Genomic DNA, 23,143 nt, shown 5'->3' on the forward strand with positions numbered 1-23,143 from the left:
TGCAGACATAATTGTAAGTTTTCCTGTTGCACTCAATGGAAGAAATATTCAGTATACACAGATCAGCCACAACATTAAAACCACCTGCTTAAACAAGTGATTAAAAATTCTTTAAACTGTATAAACTTGTCGATAAGCATTTAATATTTAATGATATGTTATGTGTACTTATATAAGCAGAAGTTAATTTTTTTAAATGAAAATGGAAATGTAGTCAGCTCATTGGGAGGGGTGGTGCACTGTTTTGTTATTTAAATATCTTGGTACGTACTGGTGTTCATGATCACGTCTATCTTAACAGGTTTTCATATTAAAATAAAGACCACCCGCCATATTTCAAAATGCATGGGTTCTCTTCTTACAGTTTCACCACATGCAACACCATGTCATTTCAGTGGAGAGAAGAAGGTGAAACTGATGTAGGACTAGATGCCATGCAATTTAAAATATATTTTATATGAAAGATTCTACATAAATAAAAACCTGGAAAACATCCCCAGGCATCTTGAGTGTATTTAAAATATACACAAACACACACACACACACACACACACACACACACACACTTGCTCACACACTCACACACACACAAACACACACACACTTGCTCACACACTCACACACACACACACTCACACAAACACACACACACACACACTCACACACACACACACACTTGCTCACACACTCACACACACACACACTCACACACACACAAACACACACACACACACACTCACACACACACACACACACACACACAAGGGGTGTACTAAACAAGACTAAAACAAGCTTGTGGAAAATCAATGTTTTTATTGATTAGTGTTTCTTTAACAATAATACAGTAGCAATGGAGACACAACAGTGAAACCTGACCTGTTACAACCCTGACCTGTTACAACCCTGACCTGTAACAACCTTGACCTGTTACAACCCTGACCTGTAACAACCCTGACCTATAACAACCCTGACCTGTAACAACCCTGACCTTTAACAACCCTGACCTGTAACAACCCTGACTGCAGCTGAAACAGTGCAGCACACTTGCCTACTATTTAGTATACAAGCAGCATACAAGTACACTCAACTGTGCTGGTTCAGATACAACCATACTTTACTGTGGCACACTGTGCCTACTTCAGAAAAATGGTTCAAATGCTTAATAAATATTCGGCAGAAACAGCATTTTTCAGAGGGCTAAAATGAAATACTTATTCATAAATATCTACATAAATACATAAATATACCCAGCACATAAATACCCCAGCCAGGGACAGGCCTGGCACAAACTCCAGTGAGAGGAGGGGCTGTGGGCTACAGCTGGTGCTCCATCCAGGACAGCAGGATCTCCAGGTCACACAGAGCCTTCTCCACCCCAGCACCCTTCTCCATCTGCAGGGGAGACGGAGTTCAGACCTGCACTGTTCTCTCCACAACAACAACAACAACAACAACAACAATCATCCGTACACCAGCATTATGGCAGCAGGCTCAACACCTGGCCACACCTGCTCACACCTGGCCACACCTGGCCACACCTGCCTCACCTTCTCGAAGGTCCTGCGGATGTGTTGTATTTTCAGCAGGGTGTCTCCCTCACATTCACATCCCTGTTCCAGCGGGGGGGTGGAGCACAAATCAATCAGAATGGCATTTGAACAACACCCACCCCATCTGACAGCGTTCTATCAAAACATCAGAAACATGTTCCTATCACAGATTCAGAATAGAAGCTAATTTATTTCACGTAATAAGATAGCGGTTAGGGGGGTTGGGGGTGGGCGGTTAGGGGTTAGGGGGGTTGGGGGTTAGGGGTTAGGGGGGATAGGGGGGTTAGGGGATAGGGGTTAGGGGGGAAAGGGGACAGGGGATGGGAATGTACTCACACAGGCCTGCAGGTCCTGGCTCATGATGTAGAAGGTGTTGGCGAGGGGGCTTCCATGTTTCCTGGCGTGCAGCGGAAGAACGGCGTTGCACTGGGTGAAGACGCCGCGCACGTAAAACTCCGCCAGCTCCCGCAGGAAGCAGCACCTGTCCGACTCCTGTCCGGGGCACAGCAGCCAATCAGACTCCGCCGTGACATCACCCGTGATGTCACACAGAGGCTCTGCTTCTACGTGAACATTTTGGTACCTTGCCATCAAACCTGCCCTTACCAGGGACAATACGAGTGGATATCACTATAGATCAAAGACATGAAACAGACACACGGCATGCAGCCAACCCCTGTCTCTGTTTAGGTTTTTCAATTCACACCAGCATCTGAGTCCTTACTCTAGACGAAGAGTAACATCCAAAATACTGAGTTTACAGAACTGCTAAAGTAGGAGTTATTCTCTGGGAAGCACAAAGCAGATAAGGCCCAAGTACTCTCAGCTTCTTAGAACACTTCCTTCAAAGTCTTTCAAGCATGCCTGACCAGGAACTTCTGAGGAAGCAGGGTTCTGGTCTGCTTCATCCAAACATTTTTTAAATAAAAGCTATGTGCGTAAATAAAAGCTCGTACCTTCACAGAGTTGAGAACCCGGTTTGTGATGATGGCGATGTCGGGGTCCCCATCAGTCTGAAGAGAGAGAGAGGACATTTTGACAAACGCAAGCCACCCCAGCTGCCCAAGAAGCAGCCAGTACAGGATCTTCATACATCAGCACTTCTGTACATCAGCACTTCTGTACATCAGCACTTCTGTACATCAGCATTTCTGTACATCAGCATTTCTGTACATCAGCACTTCTGTACATCAGCACTTGAAATGGAGGAAAGTGTCCATGGGGCGGGCGGACGGACGGATGGAGGGCAGGGTCAGGGCGGGGTCAGGGCTCACCACATGCTGCAGCATGGCGGTCAGGTGCTTGCGGACCTCCAGCAGGCGGATGTTGGCGCTGCAGCCCTGCAAGGTGAGGTGCTGGAGCGGTTTGGCCTCCGCAGGGCGAAGACCGAGGACCAGGAGACACAGCAGGGAGACGGCCACTCTCATGCTTCTGCTTGACAGAGAGGTGCTGGGGTCAGATAGAGAGGTGCTGGGGTCACACAGAGAGGTGCTGGGATCAGATAGAGAGGTGCTGGGGTCAGACAGAGAGGAGCTGGGGTCACACAGAGCAGCACAGTCTCACAATAATTCAGCTGTAAACTCACGCATCTCGCTCTTAAACAAACATCCCCCAGAATGATGTATTTGTTTAAGGTTGGTTTAAAAACGTGAATGTGGAGCGGTCGTGTCTGCAGAGCGATGTTGGCAGTACTCACAGACTTGGGTCTGGCGATGGTCACTCTGAAGAGCAGGTAGCAGGTGAATCTCTGAAGAGCAGGTCGCAGGTGAATCTCTGAAGAGCAGGTAGCAGGTGAATCTCTGAAGAGCAGGTCGCTGGTGAATCTTCTGATTCTGGGATGTGCTCTCCATGCCATACAGGTACCCATTTTATAGGGCTCTCAGAGAACCGGAAGATTACAGACACCGCTCCTCATTTGCATCCCGTGGACCTGGTTTCATGTGGGGAGTGTCTAGAAAGGATGCATTCACATCACCTGGACACACACACATCAATGCAGTGAAGGAAGTGGGCATCCATGAAGTCATTTCTTATCAGCCTTCAGTGATGGGAGTAATTTCCCCTATTCAAAATATTTTTGGTTTTTACAGAAAATAATATATGAGGAAGTAACTGTGGCTGGGGCAAGCCTCAGCCGGGGAGTGGAACAGGTGAGGTGAGCTACAGGTGTGGTGACATCATCACTCATCTGTTCCAGAAAAGAGGATTTCAGGATTAGCATAAATATCAGCAAATATTAGTATACATCTGAATATGTTTATATTCATATGTTAAATTTTTTTTTTTTTAATCTGTCTGCATCTGCATCTGTCATAGTTTGTTTTTATTTGTTTTATTTAAATAAAGAGTTATACAGGATTATTCTATTTGACCATATCAATGGGAGAGTGTGCTTTCTGGCTTTGCTTCCCTAGTGTTTTACAGGAGATTCTTCAGGTGAGTTCGGTTCAGAGTTCAGTTAGCAAAACAAGGGGGCACGAATGGAAATTGGCAAAGGAGGAATTCCCTACAGACATAAGGAAGTATTTTTTCCACACAGAGAGGTCACTGTGGGGAATAGCTTGCCAGGACATGTAGTGGAGGCAGAAACTTAGAGGGTAGTGAAGACCAGGCTTGATATGGTGCTAGATACCATCTAGATTTTAAGTAAACTAAGCAGAAGGTATACTTGAGTGGCAGGAGAAGGCGAGCATCATTTATGCTATGCTATGCTATGCTATGCTATACTATGTCATGTTATGCTATGCTATGCTATGCTATACTATGTCATGTTATGCTATGCTATGCTATGCTATACTATGTCATGTTATGCTATGCCTTGCGATGGACTGGCGACCTGTCCAGAGTGTATTCCTGCCTTTCATCCAATGTATGCTGGGATAGGCTCCAGCCCCCCTGCGACCCAGTTCAGGATAAGAGGGTTAGGATAATGAAGGAATTAATGTTATGCTATGCTATGCTATGCTATCCTATCTTATGTTATGTTATGTTGATTTTGGCCACAGCGGCCTTGCCATAAAAATAGCCAAATTTGAGGCCTAAAAATGATTGTGACTGTGAGCCTACACATTTTAAAAGTCAAAGTTTCTAAAGTCTTTCATAACGGAGTTCACAGTGCTGCCTGAAAGCACTTCCTCAGATGCAGGTTGTGTAATGAGACTTTCTGCTTCTGCTTTTCTGGTCACAGGGACAGGGAGGAACCCAATTCACTTCATATTGTGAAAAGAGTTACAACTGAAAAAAAAAGAAGGAATATTCACTTTCGGTTTCTGCCACAGGATTCCCACATGATGTTTTAGGCTATTCAGGCAAACTTTCTTTTCTTTTCTTTTCTTTTTTAAAAATACATTTCACCCTTTGAATAAAAATGTACTTGTAAATTATCTGACCAACCATGTCGGATTTACTACCCAAAATGTAGAACTATAACCAGAACTTTATTACCTCATAATCTATGTACTGCTCAAAACAATATCTGTCATTTTCTGTGAAATTATTTCAAAACCAGATAAGCAAACAATGATAAAAATTCACACAATACACAATAATAGAAATAAATACATTTCTGTGGTTTCAATTACACTTAAAAATGTAGCAATTCGACAATTATGCAACTGCTGATTAATTAGAGCACTGAGCAGTTCTGATTGGAACGCTGGAGGCCTTCCCAGAACAGAACCAGCCCACTGCCTATAGCCTGCCAGCAACGCAACAACCGTTCAGGAAAATTATTTTATGAATGAACATGGAAGGAAGAGTCAGAAGAATTTGGGAGGAAAATCTGAGGGGAATTCCCAGGAGTAAGGAATAAGGAATGTTCCTGGAATAATATTATTCTCCTTTACTGTTCAGATAACGAATACATTTCTGCAAGTGTGATGTGTTTATTCTAATAGACACAATCATTTTCTTGTGTTCTTGGTAATATATACAAATGTGGCTTTATTTAATAAAAATGGAAATCTGCTTTGGAAAATGCCCTTCTGTACTTTAAAGTACATACAATGACATCAAGCAACAGACTACAAACACTGGGCCAGAATTCCAGGCCACAGTCCTAAACAGTCCCTCCCCCAGCCCATCACGAAAAGAGACAACAATATAAACTTTTTAAAAGTACATAAAATAAATACATAATGAGTGAATATATATATATATATATATATATATATATATATATATATATATATACACACACACACACATACATAGATCACGTAAATTATTCTCAAAATGCAGAGTATTCAGTTTGAGGGATGTGTCTGTAAAGCATCACGAGGTATTTGACATAAAGCACTTTCTAACAATGGGCATTTGATTCCAGGCAAGTAATGCATTCAGATACATTATGGGATGTTGGAACTCTGCAGCAAGCAGCTTCAGCTGCAGCAGGAAGGAAACTCCCTTTGGCACCAGAGTGACAGATTTGTCAGGAACTTCCACGCACGTCATTACAGCATTATGCAAACATGAAGCATGTCCCAACAAGAAACCTCACCTAATAATAAATACATATTAATGTACTGCACTGTGGCTGCCCACTGCTCCTAGTTAACTAGGATGGGGCTCAATAAAGTATAACTTATATCTTATCTCCCCTGCAGCAATATGGGGTTAAGGGCCTTGCTCAAGGACCCAACGGCTGTGTGTAATTGAACAGGGCTGCACCGGGGCTTGAACCACCAACCTTCCAGGACTGAGTCATGTAGGGGAGACATTGGCTCAGGCGGTAAGAGCAGTCGTCTGGCAGTTGGAGGGTTGCCGGTCCGATCCCGCCCTGGGTGGGTTGAAGTGTCCCTGAACAAGACACCTAACACCAAATGCTCCTGACGAGCTGGTTGGTGCCTTGCATGGCAGCCAATCGCTGTTGGTGTGTGAGTATAAATGGGTCAATGAGAAGCATCAATTGTGCAGCGCTTTGGATAAAGCCGCTATATAAAATCCAACCATTTACCATTTCATGTGCCTTAACCACTAGGCCAGGGATCATCAAATCACGGTCCTCGACGTCCGAGAACTGCTGGTTTTCCTACCTGGGTTTCAGATGTGAAGTTAGTCTGGCCAATCAGCAGCACTAATTGTTCTGTTAATTAACCAGGAGAAGAAAAAAAAAAACAGGGCTGGATTTGGATTCGAGGTCAAGATTTGATGATCCCTGCACTAGGCTCCAGGCTGCTCCCAGCTGCAGTTCAGGCATCAGCCCACAAGAGGGCGACAGAACCTTCTCTCAATTTCCCTCCCAGCAGCCTCCATCCTCAGAGCACACTGCGACAGGCAACACTGTCACAGTCAGCTCAAGAACGACAGAAAACTAATAATAACAGCAATGTTGGCTTATAGAACTGAACAGAAAAATGAAATGAAAAAATCTATCATAATAACAATTATTATTATTATTATTATTATTATTATTATTATTATTAATACATACACTTAAAAATGCTGTATTTTTTTAGTTCCTAAAACCATATTTTGTTTTGTTCAAAGTGTAAATGAAATGTTTAAAGGCAGACTGCATGGCAGACTGGGCCCATTCTGGTCCTGTTCATTCTGGTTCTGTTCATTCTGGTCCTGTTCATTCTGGTTCTGTTCATTCTGGTCCTGTTCATTCTGGTCCTGTTCATTCTGGTTCTGTCCATTCTGGTCCTGTTCATTCTGGTCCTGTTCATTCTGGTTCTGTTCATTCTGGTCCTGTTCATTCTGGTTGTTCTCATTGGGCTCTGGCCTGCCTGTCACAGGGGGCATGAGGAACATGATGTTCTGCCATTTACTGACACAAAGATGTCACGGCTTCCAGCTTTTTCCTCCATGTTCAGGTGGGGCGTCTGTATGTTCAGGTGGGGCTGCTGTATGTTCAGGTGGGGCTGCTGTATGTTCAGGTGGGGCTGCTGTATGTTCAGGCGGGGCTGCTGTATGTTCAGGTGGGGCTGCTGTATGTTCAGGTGGGGCTGCTGTATGTTCAGGTGGGGCTGCTGTATGTTCAGGTGGGGCTGCTGTATGTTCAGGTGGGGCTGCTGTATGTTCAGGTGGGGCTGCTGTATGTTCAGGTGGGGCTGCTGTATGTTCAGGTGAGGCTGCTGTATGTTCAGGCGGGGCTGCTGTTTGTGATTGTGGCTATATATGACTGCCCAAACACACAGGACCCAGGCTACACTTGGGGTCCATTCCAGAAAGTAGAAAGCCTACTCCAGAAACCTCAGAACCGACGTCAGACCAAGGCATTGACGCAAGTATTCATTACAAACTAGTAGCAGTACATTTCTGACAAGCTACCAGTTGTTTCAAGACATAGCGTGAGCTGGTCTGAACTGGTCTGAACTGGTCAACCAGCTACTAGCTGCTTCACAGCTAGCCTTTTTTTAACTTTTTTTTTTAGTTATAGTGGGGTAGTGATATGATGGTTCATAACAATACATGGATATAATACTGATTGTTAAAAACACTATTAGTGGTAGCAGCTAGGTTAGCACAATTCAAAACCTAGGCCTCTCGCACGTCGCAGTATCGCTTTGCTTGAGCTCGTCTTGTTCAGTAGTCTAGATGCTTTCTTCCTACTACAGCAAAATATATTTTAAAAATCAATGTCAAATCCGTGTGGCTCAACCTCTGACTTTAGCCAAAGTGTGCCTATCGCAGATTTCAATATAGCGCCGCAGAACCACACGTAAGCTTCCAGCTACAATAAAAACATCGAGAGCCGAAACATGGACCTGTATCTGTGGGCGTGGCTTTTGATTGACATTTGGCGTCGTGATTAATGATAAATGATGATAAATAACAAACGTGGTGGTGATCTTTTATAGGCTAAATCAAATAAACACAGCTTTAACCAAATCGTATGAAATCGCATGAAATCGTCTTTTGTTAATTCATGTGTTCAGTTTTCATAATATACAATGTGGCCTTTTGTCCATTCGTGTGTTGAGTTTTCATTATTAGTCGTGGTCATTTGATATTTGGAAACGAGGCACGGAATAGCTTCCATATGCTTCAGGATATACCCACCCGATGAAGCAGCGATACATATATAGCAATATAGTCCAATATTCTTTGGCAGGACAAATATGTCCCAAAATAATACAGATGTAATAACTTTTTTTCGACCCAGAACTCCCAGTCACACGAGTTATAGGGTATTATTAATATATCTAAAATTAATATATTTTAAAAAGGTGTGTTGCACCTTTATGGTGAGATGCTCGAAAGTCTCACGAGTCTTGACTACTCGAATGTGTCCACTTTTGGGAAACTGCTATGATCATTGCATGGTGAACGAACTACTTCTGACACCGCGTGAGCATTGCACGTTCAATTATTGAAAGCCTTTTATTGTATTTTATTGATTTATTGTAATGCTTTCGACATGTAACTTGCATTTTCCAAGTAAATTGCGTATGGGTGGATGAAATAAACCGCAAAGTTCAACAGGCATTGCTTGACGCTATCCGCGATTGAACTGTGTCTTGCGACATCAATAACTTTAAATCGAGTGTAAATTATCTTTCTAGCGGAACAAATTAAATATGCAAAAGATAACCGTCCGTGACAATCTCTTTCTGAAGCGAGTCAGCAGTCGGCGCGCACGGAGCCGACTTCAAATAGTTTTCGGGGAATGCCCCCAGCCTATTTAAAAATGCATATAATTTAGAATTGTCAGCTTTTGCAAGTGGAATTAAGCACTCATAAATACATGCGTCAAAACTAAGATGAAATCTGTCCGCTGTTCAATTCGGTTTTTAGTGACAGAGCATTCCTTCTCATTAGCCAGATCTTGCTGTTTTCAAATAATTTTGTCATTGTATGAATGAGTTGCAAAGATTCCTGGAGAGTGACACATAAGTAGAGTGCATTGCGTCTGTCCCTGGATGCAATGTCCATGAAATTAAATTTGATTGATTTGAAATTTAAAATAAATGTTCTGTTTGAAGAATTGTACATAACAGAACACATTATTAACTTCATGAGGGCGGCACTGGCGAACTCTTTTGGCACTTTTGTGTCTTGGATCACTGACTAACTATGACTGATCCTCAACCCCCGAAATCAATTCCATTAAAACATTAAGCCATCCAAAGAGTTTATACAAAATGTACATGTACACTTTATTAGGTATTTGTTAGACTTAACTTTTAGACTTTTAGCCTATCCGCTTAGAGTTATGATGTTGTGTATTCAGAGATGCTCTTCTGCATACCACTTAGGTTATAGGTTATATAACCAATGTGTGGTTATTTGCATTACTGTCACCTTCCTGTCAGCTTTGACAGTCTGACCTCTCATTAACAAGGCGTTTCTGGATTTTCTTTTAGATTTTTTTTTTTCTGCATTCTTTGCAAACTCTAGAGACTAGTGTGCATGAAAATCCCAGGAGATCAGCAGTTTCTGAGACCTTCAAACCACACTGATACATCTGGCACCAGCAATAATTCCACAGTCAAAGTTGCTTAGATCACATTTCTTCCCCATTCTGATGGTTGGTGTGAACATTAACTGAAGCTCCAGACCTGTATCTACATGATTGTATGCATTGCACTGCTGCCACACAACTGGCTGATTAGATAATCCCATTAATAAATAGGTGTAATAAAGTAAAAATGTTCCTAATAAAGTGCTCGGTGAGTGTATATACACATATATCTATGTTTCTCCATACCTGCCATATCCCCGTGTCCAGCAGGAATGCCCACATACCCAGAGCTCTGGTTCCTCACTCAGGGCCCAGTCATGTGTCACAGAGGGCTGGGGCAGCAGGTGGCTGCATCACTGTTCCTCTGGCTGAAGGTGGGTTAATTCATTAGTATTACTGAGTAATATCAGCCGGTGGAGTGACTGAATGAATGTGTATTTTGCTTTCCTGTGTATTTTGCTAGTTTCTGGATGTGATGCTTTGACTTGTGGTAGAACCTATGCACTTGTAAGTCGCTTTGGATTAAAAGCGTCTGCCAAATGACTAAAATGTAAATGTAAGACCTGCATACTCTCTGCCTTCCATGACACATCACACTACAGTGATTTAGCTGATGCTTTCATTTTTGTAAATCCACAGTGAACACGATCCCAGGCCATCCCACAATCCCAAACTAAATGTGAGTTCCGTAGCCTGGTCAAACAGACGCTGCACAGTGCAGCCTGCGCTGGATACGCACACGCCACTCAGACCAGCCCCGGCAAGCCCCACCCCCCGGGCTCGCTGATTGGCCGTGGGAAGGCTGCAATCCGAGCAGCACACAGCAGTCTAAGGTGACCTCTGCCACAGAGGAACTCTCTGATAAAAATCGTCAGTCTCAAGTTTTGAATGTAGGTCAGCCCTGCGTCTCCATCACGTGCTGGAGGTACGAGAAGGATGCGGGTGCTTAGAGGAAGAGGCCCGGGGACCTCTCACCTGCAACCACATCAGTGCCGGAGGCCGCGGCCTGACAGACACTTTCCACCCTAAACGCACTTTGATGCGCGGCAGCGTTTCGGCAGCGAAACCAGCGCCCCACTTCGACATTCAGTTTCATCAACATGTCACACACGCAACATCCCTCCACCAAAGGTCAACATGTCAAACTCCCAACAACATCACTCCACCGAAGGGCAACATGTCAAACTCCCAACAACATCACTCCACCGAAGGGCAACATGTCCACTGATCATAGCCATTTCACAATTACCAAGCCCAGAACATCGGCCTGAGTGCCCTTCGGTCAAAGCACAACATTCTCATAACATTTATACAACCATCACACAGCATTCATATGACATTCCCGCAACATTCACACATCAACATTCCCACACCATCCTCAACATTCGTACAATCTCCACACAACGTTTGCACAACATTCTCAGCATTCATGCAAAGTTCTCACAGCTCAGGGCAGCTTGGGGCGAGCGGCAGTTTGTGGGGGGGGGGGGGGGCAGGAAGTCGGGGCGAGGCGGGAGGCCGCGGCTGACGTGATCGGCGGTGCACACGCGTGAGCAGTGCGTTTGGCGTGTTACGTGTGAGCGGAGAGTGCGGTCAACGAAAGCAGCTGACGGTTCATGAACAGGATTTCCTCCCCGCCCCCCCCCCCCCCCCCCACACACACACACACACACACACACACACACACACCCACCATCTCCACGGTAACGCATGCCATGGAAACGTGCCATACTCCCTGCTACCGTGATCTGGCCCTGGGATGGGGGGAGCCTGAGGCATATGTCATTCCTAATTAATTACATTACATTACATTACACTACACTACATTACACTACATTACACTACACTACACTACATTACACTACACTACACTACACTACACTACACTACACTACATTACATTACATTACACTACACTACATTACACTACATTACACTACACTACACTACACTACATTACACTACACTACATTACATTACATTACACTACACTACATTACACTACATTACACTACACTACACTACACTACACTACATTACACTACACTACATTACATTACATTACACTACACTACACTACACTACACTACATTGCATTACACTACACTACATTACATTACACTATATTACACTACACTACATTACATTACAATACACTACATTACATTACATTACATTACACTACACTACACTACATTACATTACACTACACTACACTACACTACATTACACTACATTACACTACACTACACTACATTACATTACACTACATTACACTACACTACATTACATAACACTACACTACACTACATTACATTACACTACATTACATTCAACTGTATTGTGCCTGCACAGAGCACAAGTGCTATGACAATGAAATACAGTTGGCATCTAACCAGAAGTGCAAAATAGTGCATAACGTGCAATGCAGTACAAAAATAATAAACACAGGATAAATATGAATATACAGCATGTACAAGTGCGATTATTGTTATAAATATGGGTACAGGTACACAGAATATGGGTGGGGAATTAATAAAAATAAAGTATGTATTATGTATAGTATAGAATATGCATGTGCAATGGATCGGTAGCAAGCAAGTGCTGCAGGTGGGGCCAGTGGGGGCAGGGTAATGTTGTCATTTGTCAAGGACCAGAGTTCAACAGGGCGACAGGATCATTCCTGTCACTCACCACACACCAGCTGAGGTTTAGCCAATGCAGTCAGGGGACAATTAGGGGACGGGTTGCGAGGCCCGGGCTGGGAATGTAGCCGGAGTTTCAGCTGGGATTCAGCCCATCACTCAGCAGCGCCCCCTGCTGGTCGGGCGTGTTCCAGCGCCCGGGCTCCTCCTGTGCCTCAGGTCTGCGAGTCACACGCGTGGGTGAGGCCGAAACCGTGCGGTCCGCGGGAGACCGCCACCGCCCAGGACCCGATGACCGGCACAGACGGGGAAACCCCTGATGAAAATCGCCCCACTCACTTTTTATCCAAATCCCAAATCTCTCTCTCTCTTTCATTCAGATTTCCCCATCTGAGATGTCAGCACAAACCCTAAAATCGCTAACATCCTATCCATACCCTGGACGTGACCGACAAAAGGTTAAGTTTTCCAAATTTCCATTTCGCCACGCAAACCAATGTTTCACATCCAGTTTCAGTTGTGAAATCGTGGGTGACCTAAATAACTGTGGCTAACCGATCCAGCCACTGAGTGTCTGCTGAACTCCAGCAAAAAAACTCACTGTGACATTAAAACATGTGACCAATGCGCTGTCCATGGCTACAGGGAGCTGTTCACACAAATACAACTTATTTTAAAAAACACACATCTACATTACATTACATTACATTATTGGCATTTGGCAGACGCTCTTATCCAGAGCGACGTACAACAAAGTGCATACCCATAACCAGGGATAAGTTCGCTGAAAGACCCTAGAGGGAAGTACAATTTCAACTGCTACCTGTACAACAAAGATAAGGACGGGGGCCAATTTTTTTTTTTTTCTTTTTTTTTTTTTTGAACAAAGAAACAAACAAACAACAGAGCAAAAGTGACCAAAGTTAACTATCCAAACACTGCTTACCTAGCCAACTAAAAATACCGATACACAAAGCAAGTCACAGAGACAACAATTAAGGTTCACAGGGAGGTAGGGAGGGATGGGGAGAGGTGCTGCTTGAAGAGGTGTATCTTCAGTTTGCGCTTGAAGGTGGGGAGAGATTCTACAGTTCTGACCTCAACGGGGAGTTCGTTCCACCACCGTGGAGCCAGAACAGACAATAGTCGTGAGCGTGAGGTGGAGGTTCGGAGAGGGGGAGGTGCCAAGCGGCCTGTGGAGGCTGAACGAAGAGGTCTGGCAGGGGTGTAGGGCCTGATAATTTTTTGTAGATAAGCTGGGGAAGACCCCTTAACTGCTTGGAAGGCTAGCACCAATGTTTTGAATTTGATGCGAGCCATGACAGGCAGCCAGTGGAGGGAAGTAAGCAGGGGGGTGACGTGTGAGTATTTGGGAAGGTTGAAGACCAGACGAGCTGCTGCATTCTGGATAAGTTGGAGGGGTCTGATGGCGGACACTGGGAGGTCAGCCAAGAGGGAATTGCAGTAGTCCAGGCGGGACAGAACCATCGCTTGGACCAGGAGCTGGGTCGAGTAGGGGGTGAGAAAGGGGCGGATTCTCCGTATGTTGTATAGGAAGAACCTGCAAGACCGGGTCACCGCCCCAATGTTCTCGGAAAGGGACAGTCTGCTGTCCATCACCATGCCGAGGTTCCTTGCACTGGGTGACGGCGTGAGTGTGGTATCCCCGAGGGAAATGGAGAGATCCAGATGAGGAGAGGTATTAGTAGGGATGAATATCATTTTAGTCTTGCCTGGGTTGAGCTTTAGATGGTGGTTGTCCATCCAGCTCTGGATGTCCCTCAGGCAAGCAGAGATACGGGCTGAAACCTGCGTATCAGACGGGGGGAACGAGACGAAGAGTTGGGTATCGTCCGCATAGCAGTGGTAGGATAGCCCATGTGCAGTGATCACAGGGCCAAGGGAGCGAGTGTAGAGAGAAAAAAGAAGCGGGCCAAGGACTGAGCCCTGGGGAACTCCTGTGGCGAGGGGCCGAGGTGTCGATACCGAACCAGCCCAGGCAACCTGGAAGGAGCGACCAGAGAGGTAGGACTCAATCCAGTCCAGGGCTGTGCCACAGATGGGGACGGGGGGGATGTGCGAGGCGGCTTTGAGACAGGGGGACAGAGGGAGTCAAAGGCGGAGGAGAGAGATGAAAGGAGGGTCGCGGATGCAGAGTCAGCGGGGAGTTTGGAGAAGGATTTGAGAGGGGGGAGTGAGGCGGTGACAGTGGTGGCAAAGGAAGAGGGTGAGAGGGAGCGGAGGTTACGGCGGGCTGAGGAAGGGTAGGTGGGAGGAGGGGGAAGAGGATGGGGAGGAAGAGGGAGGGAGAATGAGATGAAGTGGTGATCAGATGTATGCAGAGGAGTAACCGTGAAATCCTCACAAAGACAAGGTCTAGGATATTGCCTGCCTTGTGGGTTGGAGGAGAATGTTGCAGGGAGAGGCCGAAGGAGTGGAGTAGTGGTAGGAAGGCAGCAGCCTGGGAGGCTTCAAGGTGGATGTTGAAGTCTCCAAGGAGAATCAGTGGGGTGCCATCCTCAGGGAAGGAGCTGAGAAGGGTGTCTAGCTCATCAAGGAAGCTTCCCAGGGGCCCTGGAGGGCGATAGATAACAGTAATAAAAAGGTTAGTAGGGTAGGATACTGCAACAGAATGGAATTCAAAAGTGGATATGGACAGGTCAGAGAGAGGGAGAACAGAGAATTTCCACGAGGGGGAAATTAAAAGACCAGTACCACCGCCACGGCCAGAAGGCCGGGGAGTGTGCGAGAAGGAGAAGGAGGATGAGAGGGCAGCGGGAGTGGCGGTGTTGTCAGGTGTGATCTAGCAAGCATTCTCCACACTGTCGAGATTCAGAGTATGCTCTCAGCCTGCACCTATACACCTGAACCCCAGGTGAGTGGGAGCTGACTGACAGGTCTCTGGTTTGATTTGTTGTAAAGAACCATCTTTCACACACATATTCAAGTTCAGCCAAGATGCAGCAAAGCCAGAACAGCACATGAAAAAACCTGCATGGGCAAAAAACAAAAACCTGCATGGGCAAAAAACATGTGTTCATTGAAATGTGAGTAGAGTACTGTACTGGAACAATCTTTCACAGAAACCTGTATGAGAAAATATAAAAAGTATACAAAATACTAATGACAGCAGTGTTTTGTATAAAGTACACCTGTGTGTTGCTGTTCCTTTGAAAGAGTAATTCAAATGGTGCATGTGTGTATCATTTTGTTGCAAAAATGCCATTTTGAAAAAGGATTGTTAGGTTTTCAGATATTTATCTCCACGTCTGGTGTCTTATCTGGCTTGTGTGTAGAGTTTTGACACGATGAGCCAAATTCCGCAACAAGTGTGTAAGCAATCATCAAAAACTGGTTTAGTTCCCGCTGATGAACAAACAATTCTTGCCATTATTAAGAAAACCCCCAAAACACATGTCCGGCAGATCAGAAACACTCTTCTGGAGGCAGGCGTGGATGTGTCAGAGATGCTAAGAAGTACCATAAAGTGCCTGTAGAGTTCTGGGAAGAGGTCGTTTGGACAGACCGAGATCGCTTTAGTCATCACTCTGATACAAGGTGTGGAGGCTAGAACTGCCCAAGAATGAAAGTACACCCCCTCATCTGTGGTGGGGGTGGTATGGTATAGCAGCAGAATGAACAGTGAGCTGTACAGAAGCATCTTATCTACTCAAGTTCAATCAAATGCCTCCATGCCCATGTTTCTTTTGGCAAGCCTATTGTTATGTCTTTTTTTCCTCAACCTCATAATGGATTTCCTTGACTATCATGGGCACAACCGGTGATGTTGACAGACCCCAAAAGCAGTCAAAAGCCTAGAATCAAGACTAGATACTCAGACCTCTTATACCAAGGACGGGGCTGAAAACCCCAGACTAATCAGACACAGCTGAGAAGCCAACCCTAAAATGGAGGGACTTCATATGAAAAGGGACGTAATTCCTACACAGATCACCCAATATGGATGTAAATATTGCACATTAAGCCCATATTAATTGTTTCATTCCAAATCCAATGTGCTGGACTACAGAGCCAAAAGAACAGAAATTGTACCATTGTCCGAATACTTACGGACTGCAGCGTGTGTGTGTGTGTGTGTGTGTGTGTTGAGCGTAGCTGGACATGCATTTGGGTATTCCTGAAAGAGCCCCAGCACATGGTTAGTTCAGGATGTTATCACACTTAATTGCACAATGTGCCCAATACTCTGTCAACTCAACATGTTTTGAAATTGTGGGCGGTTGATGGCGTGAGACAGGCACACACAGCATGTCACCAATTCACTGGATCCCATGAGAGATTCCAGAGTAAAAAAAAAAAAATTCTGAGAACTTGTTGCGTAGTAGTTACGGGAACGATGACTCTGTACATCTGTGATAAATCTCTGATAATTACAACAATAATAATAATAATAATAATCATCATCATCATCATCATCATCATAATAATTCCGCCAACGAATTGCACATCCCCATTAATGCAGAAAAGCAGGCCCAGGTTCCTCCCGGTTACCACCCTGGGAGTTGGCCGTTGCCATGGTCGCCCCGGCCTTGGGGGGTTCAGCTCAGATCAGTGTAAAGCTACCGTGTGACGATGTCCTTTGTGAACTGAACCCGAGAGCAGCACTGGAAATATGCCATGGAGACTCACGCTGCCTGAGTGCTGCTCTCTGCTGGTATAAAATGTTAATGCCAACAACAACTCTACCCCCTAGTGGATGAAAAATGAGTGGAGGGAATAACGGAGCTCTTCTTTCGTACGCAAAGCGCGACGTGTACGGAGGCTGAGGATGACTAAATGCCGAATAGATTGTCGAATAGCAATCGTACAAAAAGCATGACACAAAACAATCCTGTTCAAAGTCTGTCTCTGTTTCAGTTATATTTGACGTGTTTAACCGCTTCCAGTAATCAAAGCCCATTTGGAAATAAAGCATTGCCGTTTGGTGAAATGGCTTCAGTCAGCCTGCCCGTCGAGGTGAAGTGCCAAAACCGCCAGCGTTGCATCATGGGTTTGCTGGGGTGCATACGAGTGCAGGGTCTGATAACCACACACCGCCATCCTGTGTCAATCACCGGCATTTCAGTCGCCTGCAGGGCCCCTGATTCCCAGAAGCCTGGCCACAGGTGCACCCAACAACTGGAGCTCAACATAACATGACATGACATGACATAACATAACATAATGACGAACCATTCTGCCCGGCAGTGCTCACCTTTTCCTACCACTAAAGTGTACCAACTGTTCAGTTTTCCTAAAAGCTAGATAGTATCTAGCACCGTATCAAGCCTGGTGCTGATACCCCCCAGTGCTTTTGCCTCCACTACACGCCCTGGCAACAGGCTTGGGTGGGTGCATTTCACCGCACTGAGAGCCCCGTCTGTCCAATCAGAATCCTGCATTAATGTGACATTCCAGAATGGGGGCAAAGACACAACTTTCCGCGAACACTTGTGAAGCAGGAGCCGACGGGACCGCCCTGCGGCCCCAATGCTGTTACGTGACTTGAGCGCACGGCAGTTTACCCGTACGGCCGCAAAAACACCGTGCACAACCCTCACCAGAGCGATCGCACGGTTTCCGTTAGCCTGTCGGAACATAAACACAGAACACGGTGAAATAGTCACAAGGGCGCCATCACTGCAGCAGTGTGACGCCCAGAGACATCTCTCTATTAACGACTTTCATTTCCTATCAACGTCATAAACAATAACTAACGCACAATACGGTCGCTGCAGGGGAAATGCAAGTGTACACATTCGCTACCAGATTCTAGTTCTGCTGGTTTCAGTCACAAATATGTGCATTCTGGTGCTGAATGCTGGTTGGTAACGGACATTTACTGCCAACATAAATGCACCAATCTTGATTTTTAATAAGGTGTTCAATTATTTGGCTGTAATAATTCCCAATTGCAAATAGATTAGATAATATTTTAAGACCATTAAGAGATTAAATAATATTTTATGTACTGCTAGCAAAACATAATTCCAGCATTGCATTTTTTTTTATCAATGAATCCATTTAAATGAATGAAAACTGAAATGTGGTGCTGAGGAAGCTGAGTCAGGGGTAGGGTAAGGGTTAGAACACCGCGTTGCACACACACCAATCCAACAAAAACAGAACATGATTCAACACCAGCGCTGATAAGCAGAATTCAACAGATCATTTCCAGTGGAAATGACACGTAGTGATCATTGTGAGAGATGGGGATTTCGGCGAAGGACAGCACATTCTTTTCTTTACTCTGAACTTTGTTTACCTTATAAAAAAACGGAGCACCAGGGAGGGTGGGTAAGGCCAATAAATAAAAGAAAAAAATAATTCGTTATTTAGCTGACGCTTTTATCCAAAGCAACTTCATTTGACTAAGCAGGGGGCAATCCCCCCTGGAGCAATATGAGGTTAAGGGCCTTCCTCAAGGGCCCAACGGCTGCACTGATCTTACTGTGGCTACACTGGGGCGTGAACCACCAATCGACTGGGTCCCAGTCATGCACCTTATCATCTAGGCTACACGCTGGCTAAGCTACGGGAGGGTTCGTGAGGGTCTTCATCGCCCATGAGCGACCCCCGCTGGTCAATCTGGTGCCCATGAGCTGCATGTCAATGCTGCACATGAAAGGTCCTCCCCTGATTGCGCCATGTGAGCTGGGCTGAAGCAAGGTGGAGGAACGCACAAGTCAGCGCAGGGATCTGAGGTTCTGATAATGGAGCATCCCAAATTAGGGTGCGAATGAGTACCCATGTGTACAGGCATAAGCAGTACACGGACAGGCACAAATAAATAATACATTCCTGTGGCTAAAACCATTCTAATATTCTTGAGATTATTCACATTTCATACCAGAACCAAAATTACTGGAGTGATTATAAACTGACTTGCTGTCATTTTACTTGCTGTAGCCGAATAGCAGGAAGAGAAAACATTTGCTAAATCAGCTTTATTCCCATAGACCCCAAAAACTGCCATTATAATTATTAATTACGTATTTATCATGCAAAATCTAGTATTGAAATATTTAGTAATATCACTGTTTATATTTGCAAATTCAAAACAAGCAATACAAGCTTGGAATTGAAGGAAATATTATCAACCGAGTAAGCGTTGAAACTTATTTCACACTACACAGAAACTTAAAACCGAGGCAAGCATGTTTTGGTAAGTCAACTTTCCACATAATTTGCATTGCAGAAAAAAACCACCAAAAAACTCATTCACTGATGACAGGCAATACCCCAAAATAGGCAATGCCAGTAATTTGGGCTACAACCCCCACCCCAAAACAGGAAATATGAATGATGTCAATTCAGACATCTGGGGTATAAATGTATAAAGAGTAGGGGTTAATTTTTACAAGTGGACTCTTCTCTGGTCTTACAGAGATTTCGAAATTGAAGGGCGGGATATTATAGCACTTTGAAGAATGTCTTTGTCTTGGTTTGTTCGGCTGTCTGTCCTCCTAACGGCTCTCCTTCTGGAACCAGCCCACTGCATGAACAACAGCACGACCGACTGCAAGAATTTCTTGGAAAATTTTCCCGTGCGGCTAAAGGAACTCAGGTCGGACTTTGACAAGATACGGAGATACTATGTGAGTACGGTGTGCCATCTCTATGCCCTGATGCTAAATCCTACTATGCTTTTTAGCGATTCTCCTCTTGCCTTAAAGAAATTACATTGTGAGTACTGATGCAGGAAATGTGTAACACGACATATGTTTTGGTTCTCGCTTTAGGAAGATAAAGACTACATCGAGACGCCGCTTCTGGACGAAAATGTGCTAAATGACTTTCAAGTGAGTAGACATTTCCTTTTTTATTTATTGCACGCTGAGCTGAAACAAGATACCTTCGCTGATGTAAGGGCAACGCAGTTAATGATATTACTCTAAACTGTCACGCTGAACTGGAGAGGGGCCCTTGGGTCTCCTCTGAGGTCCGTATCTGACACTGCAGGCAGCGTAGGATGCGAGATCACATCATGATTATATATTCGGCTGACAGCCTACATGCAGAGAGAGAAAGGAACATTTTCTGGTATCTGCTCGCTTTGACACGGCTAGTCTAGAGAATTACAGGGGACTGAACGCTGACGCGCACCTGTCTTTGCAGAATCCGTTCGGATGCCACGCCATAAACGAAGTCCTACGATTTTACCTGGACACCGTTCTACCAACTGCCATTAACGAAGAAGTCAGCACGCACTACGCAAAACCTATCAACAGTATAGGAAGCATATTCAACCAGCTAAAGAGAAAAATACTTTACTGCGTAAGTATAACGTCTTCAAATCCAGTCAAGTCTTTATGCTCTGTACCTGTGAGACGATTGCGCGGTCTCCATTTCGTAATATTTGGCTATCCAAGATTTGACGGTAGCTACGAATCATCACAATTTTAAGCATTTGCAAAGATTATTCAAATTGTTGTGACGAATAGATAGCTACATTAAGACCGCGACTTACACAATGAGTTTGACGTCGCTGTGGTTTTTACGCTTGTTTTATTGGACATGTTTCCTGGAGATTGGGTACACCGCGATCTGAGACGCAATGTTTCGATTACCGAGCAGTTCCGTTCAGTTTGTGCTGGAGCACGGGTACGCTTATATTGCAAAAAGCAAAGTCTGTGCACAAGGCACGACGTGCAAGAATAGCCCTGATAGAGCCAGCACTCGCTTTCACTGAATGTCCATCTTGTACAACCAGCTAATTGTATGCGACCATGGAGTTAGTACAGCACCTTCCACCCGGGAGGGGAGGGGGGGGGGGGGTAATTTAATTTATGATGGGGGTCTCCTGGATGCCTTTGAGGGGTCCCTCGATCAGGACAGGTTGAAAACCAATACCTTGCACGACTTTACCGTATTACACTGATAGCAATGCAAGGCTGTTAAAAGCTGTAGAGCGCTTAGTGAGCTCAATTTTATACTGTTACTCTTCAGCAGAAGTTTTCATTAACCGGACGAAGAGACATTCTTCCATTAGGGGTTCAGGAGCATTGCACATGGATGTAACCATGTGATATCTTGACTCATACACCATTCAGCAGTTCAGTGAAAAGGTGGTTTTCAGGGAACACTGTCATGCACTCTACGGGGCATTTCATTGATCAATTAATCATAACAAATATAACCAAGCAGAAAGCAGCCTCCTTGTAGGCTATTCTGTATGCTGCCTAATGAATTTAAGTTGGTTTTTGCTGTATTCAGCTGTTTTCAAAGTGTAGCTGATGTGTGAAAAAGGGAACTGATATCCGCAGTTCTATATGTAACATTCCACATTATCACTTCATGGTATGTCGCTCTGGATAAGAGCGTCTGCTAAATGTTTTGTAATTTAATGTAATTTCGGTGCTCATTGTAAACTGTACAGAGAAGACTGAGCTGAAAGGTCCTGACATTTTTCTTTCTTTTTTGTTCTTCAGAGAAATTACTTTTCTTGCAAGAAACCTTTTGAACTTGACAACATAATGACAACATACAAAAAGGTAAGTGAATATCCATTGTCTCCCTCTGAGTGTGTTTAAGTGACGCTTTAGTTAATGTTATACTACAGTGCGTTTCTGATGTTTGCTGCATTTTGCTTGATTTCAGATGCAAGGCCAGGGACTATACAAGGCCATGGGGGAACTGGGCTTACTGTTCAATTACATTGAGGAATACATGGCGTCGGTCAAACCCAAACACTGAGATTAAACACCTCTGGAGACCATGGCTGGATCAACCTAATCAAATATCTACTTTTAAGTACCTCTTAGATACCAGACGCAATTCAACAGTCCAGTCCAACCAGTTGACTTCCAAGTTATTCACACATTTGTCCTGTATGTTTTAGCAGTGTGCGTTTTAGCAGTGTGTGTGTGTGTGTGTGTGTGTGTGTGTGTGTGTGTGTGTGTGTGTGTGTGTGTTTTAGCAGTGTGTGTGTGTGTGTGTTTTAGCAGTGTGTGTTTGTGTGTGTTTTAGCAGTGTGTGTGTGTGTGTGTGTGTGTTTTAGCAGTGTGTGTGTGTGATTCTGCAGTGTGTGTATGTGTGATTCAGCAGTGTGTGTGTGTGTGATTCAGCAGTGTCAGACAGGGCCCTGAGCATCCAGACAGGGACATCCTAAAGAGAGCAGCTCTGGGCCGTCACACTACCTCTTTCACCTGGAAACTGTGTAGTTATGTTTTTATATTTTTATATTTTTTAAATGACACCAGAAACCCTGAAATACTGTCCGTCCAGCTTAACGTCAACGTGCAACATCACTTCAACAAACAGCTTTACGGTCATTATCTGAAAATACTTCATTTGGAAGGTGTTTGATTGCACCGAAGATAAAGTGATTGAGTGCAGGCTGGATGCTAGGTAAACAAAGGGCTTTGGGCTTTTCTCAGAGCCTGGGTGAGCAGTGTATCGGCCCCTCGGTGTTCCATAGATTCATATGGAGTAAAGGCATTCAATGTACTGTGTAGAATTGACCATGCTTATTGTCATATTGACAAGATCATACAGAATATTGCAAGCATATTTTTTATATGCAGACGTATACTAGAGTA

The 23,143-nt window shown here is 44.6% G+C and overlaps 2 protein-coding genes across 6 annotated transcripts; one reads left to right on the forward strand and one right to left on the reverse strand.

Moving 5' to 3' along the window:
- Positions 1-834: 834 nt before the first annotated feature.
- LOC133109371 (interleukin-20-like) lies at positions 835-21,044 on the reverse strand. 5 transcript variants are annotated; one of them, XM_061218683.1, is made up of 7 exons: positions 20,926-21,044; positions 3,247-4,784; positions 2,825-3,041; positions 2,507-2,563; positions 1,887-2,042; positions 1,548-1,610; positions 835-1,392 (listed from the first exon to the last, which is right to left on the reverse strand). In XM_061218683.1, the coding sequence occupies exons 3-7, from the start codon at positions 2,975-2,977 to the stop codon at positions 1,315-1,317; spliced, it is 507 nt and encodes a 168-aa protein (XP_061074667.1). In that variant the 5' UTR covers positions 2,978-3,041; positions 3,247-4,784; positions 20,926-21,044; the 3' UTR covers positions 835-1,314. The 5 variants fall into 5 exon arrangements, with proteins under 5 accessions (XP_061074667.1, XP_061074665.1, XP_061074670.1 ...); XM_061218681.1 differs by lacking the exon at positions 20,926-21,044 and having other exon boundaries at positions 2,825-2,981; positions 3,247-5,642; XM_061218686.1 differs by lacking the exon at positions 20,926-21,044 and having other exon boundaries at positions 2,825-2,999; positions 3,247-5,642.
- On the forward strand, positions 19,976-22,486 carry il10 (interleukin 10). Its single transcript, XM_061218680.1, has 5 exons — positions 19,976-20,200; positions 20,345-20,404; positions 20,721-20,879; positions 22,034-22,096; positions 22,203-22,486. Exons 1-5 carry the CDS (start codon positions 20,033-20,035, stop codon positions 22,296-22,298), a joined length of 546 nt encoding a protein of 181 aa, XP_061074664.1. The 5' UTR covers positions 19,976-20,032; the 3' UTR covers positions 22,299-22,486.
- The last annotated feature ends 657 nt before the right edge of the window (positions 22,487-23,143 follow it).

Source organism: Conger conger, chromosome 14, assembly GCF_963514075.1.
Source record: "Conger conger chromosome 14, fConCon1.1, whole genome shotgun sequence".
Lineage (NCBI taxonomy): Eukaryota > Metazoa > Chordata > Actinopteri > Anguilliformes > Congridae > Conger > Conger conger.

Coding starts and splice junctions, on each gene's coding strand:
- LOC133109371 (XM_061218683.1), bottom strand. CDS start 2,977: ATGAGAGTGGCCGTCTCCCTGCTGTGTCTCCTGGTCCTCGGTCTTCGC. Junction 2,564..2,824: donor CCGCCATGCTGCAGCATGTG/GTGAGCCCTGAC, acceptor CTCTCTCTTCAG/ACTGATGGGGACCCCGACAT. Junction 1,393..1,547: donor TCCGCAGGACCTTCGAGAAG/GTGAGGCAGGTG, acceptor TCTCCCCTGCAG/ATGGAGAAGGGTGCTGGGGT.
- il10 (XM_061218680.1), top strand. CDS start 20,033: ATGTCTTTGTCTTGGTTTGTTCGGCTGTCTGTCCTCCTAACGGCTCTC. Junction 20,201..20,344: donor ACAAGATACGGAGATACTAT/GTGAGTACGGTG, acceptor TTCTCGCTTTAG/GAAGATAAAGACTACATCGA. Junction 20,405..20,720: donor ATGTGCTAAATGACTTTCAA/GTGAGTAGACAT, acceptor CTGTCTTTGCAG/AATCCGTTCGGATGCCACGC.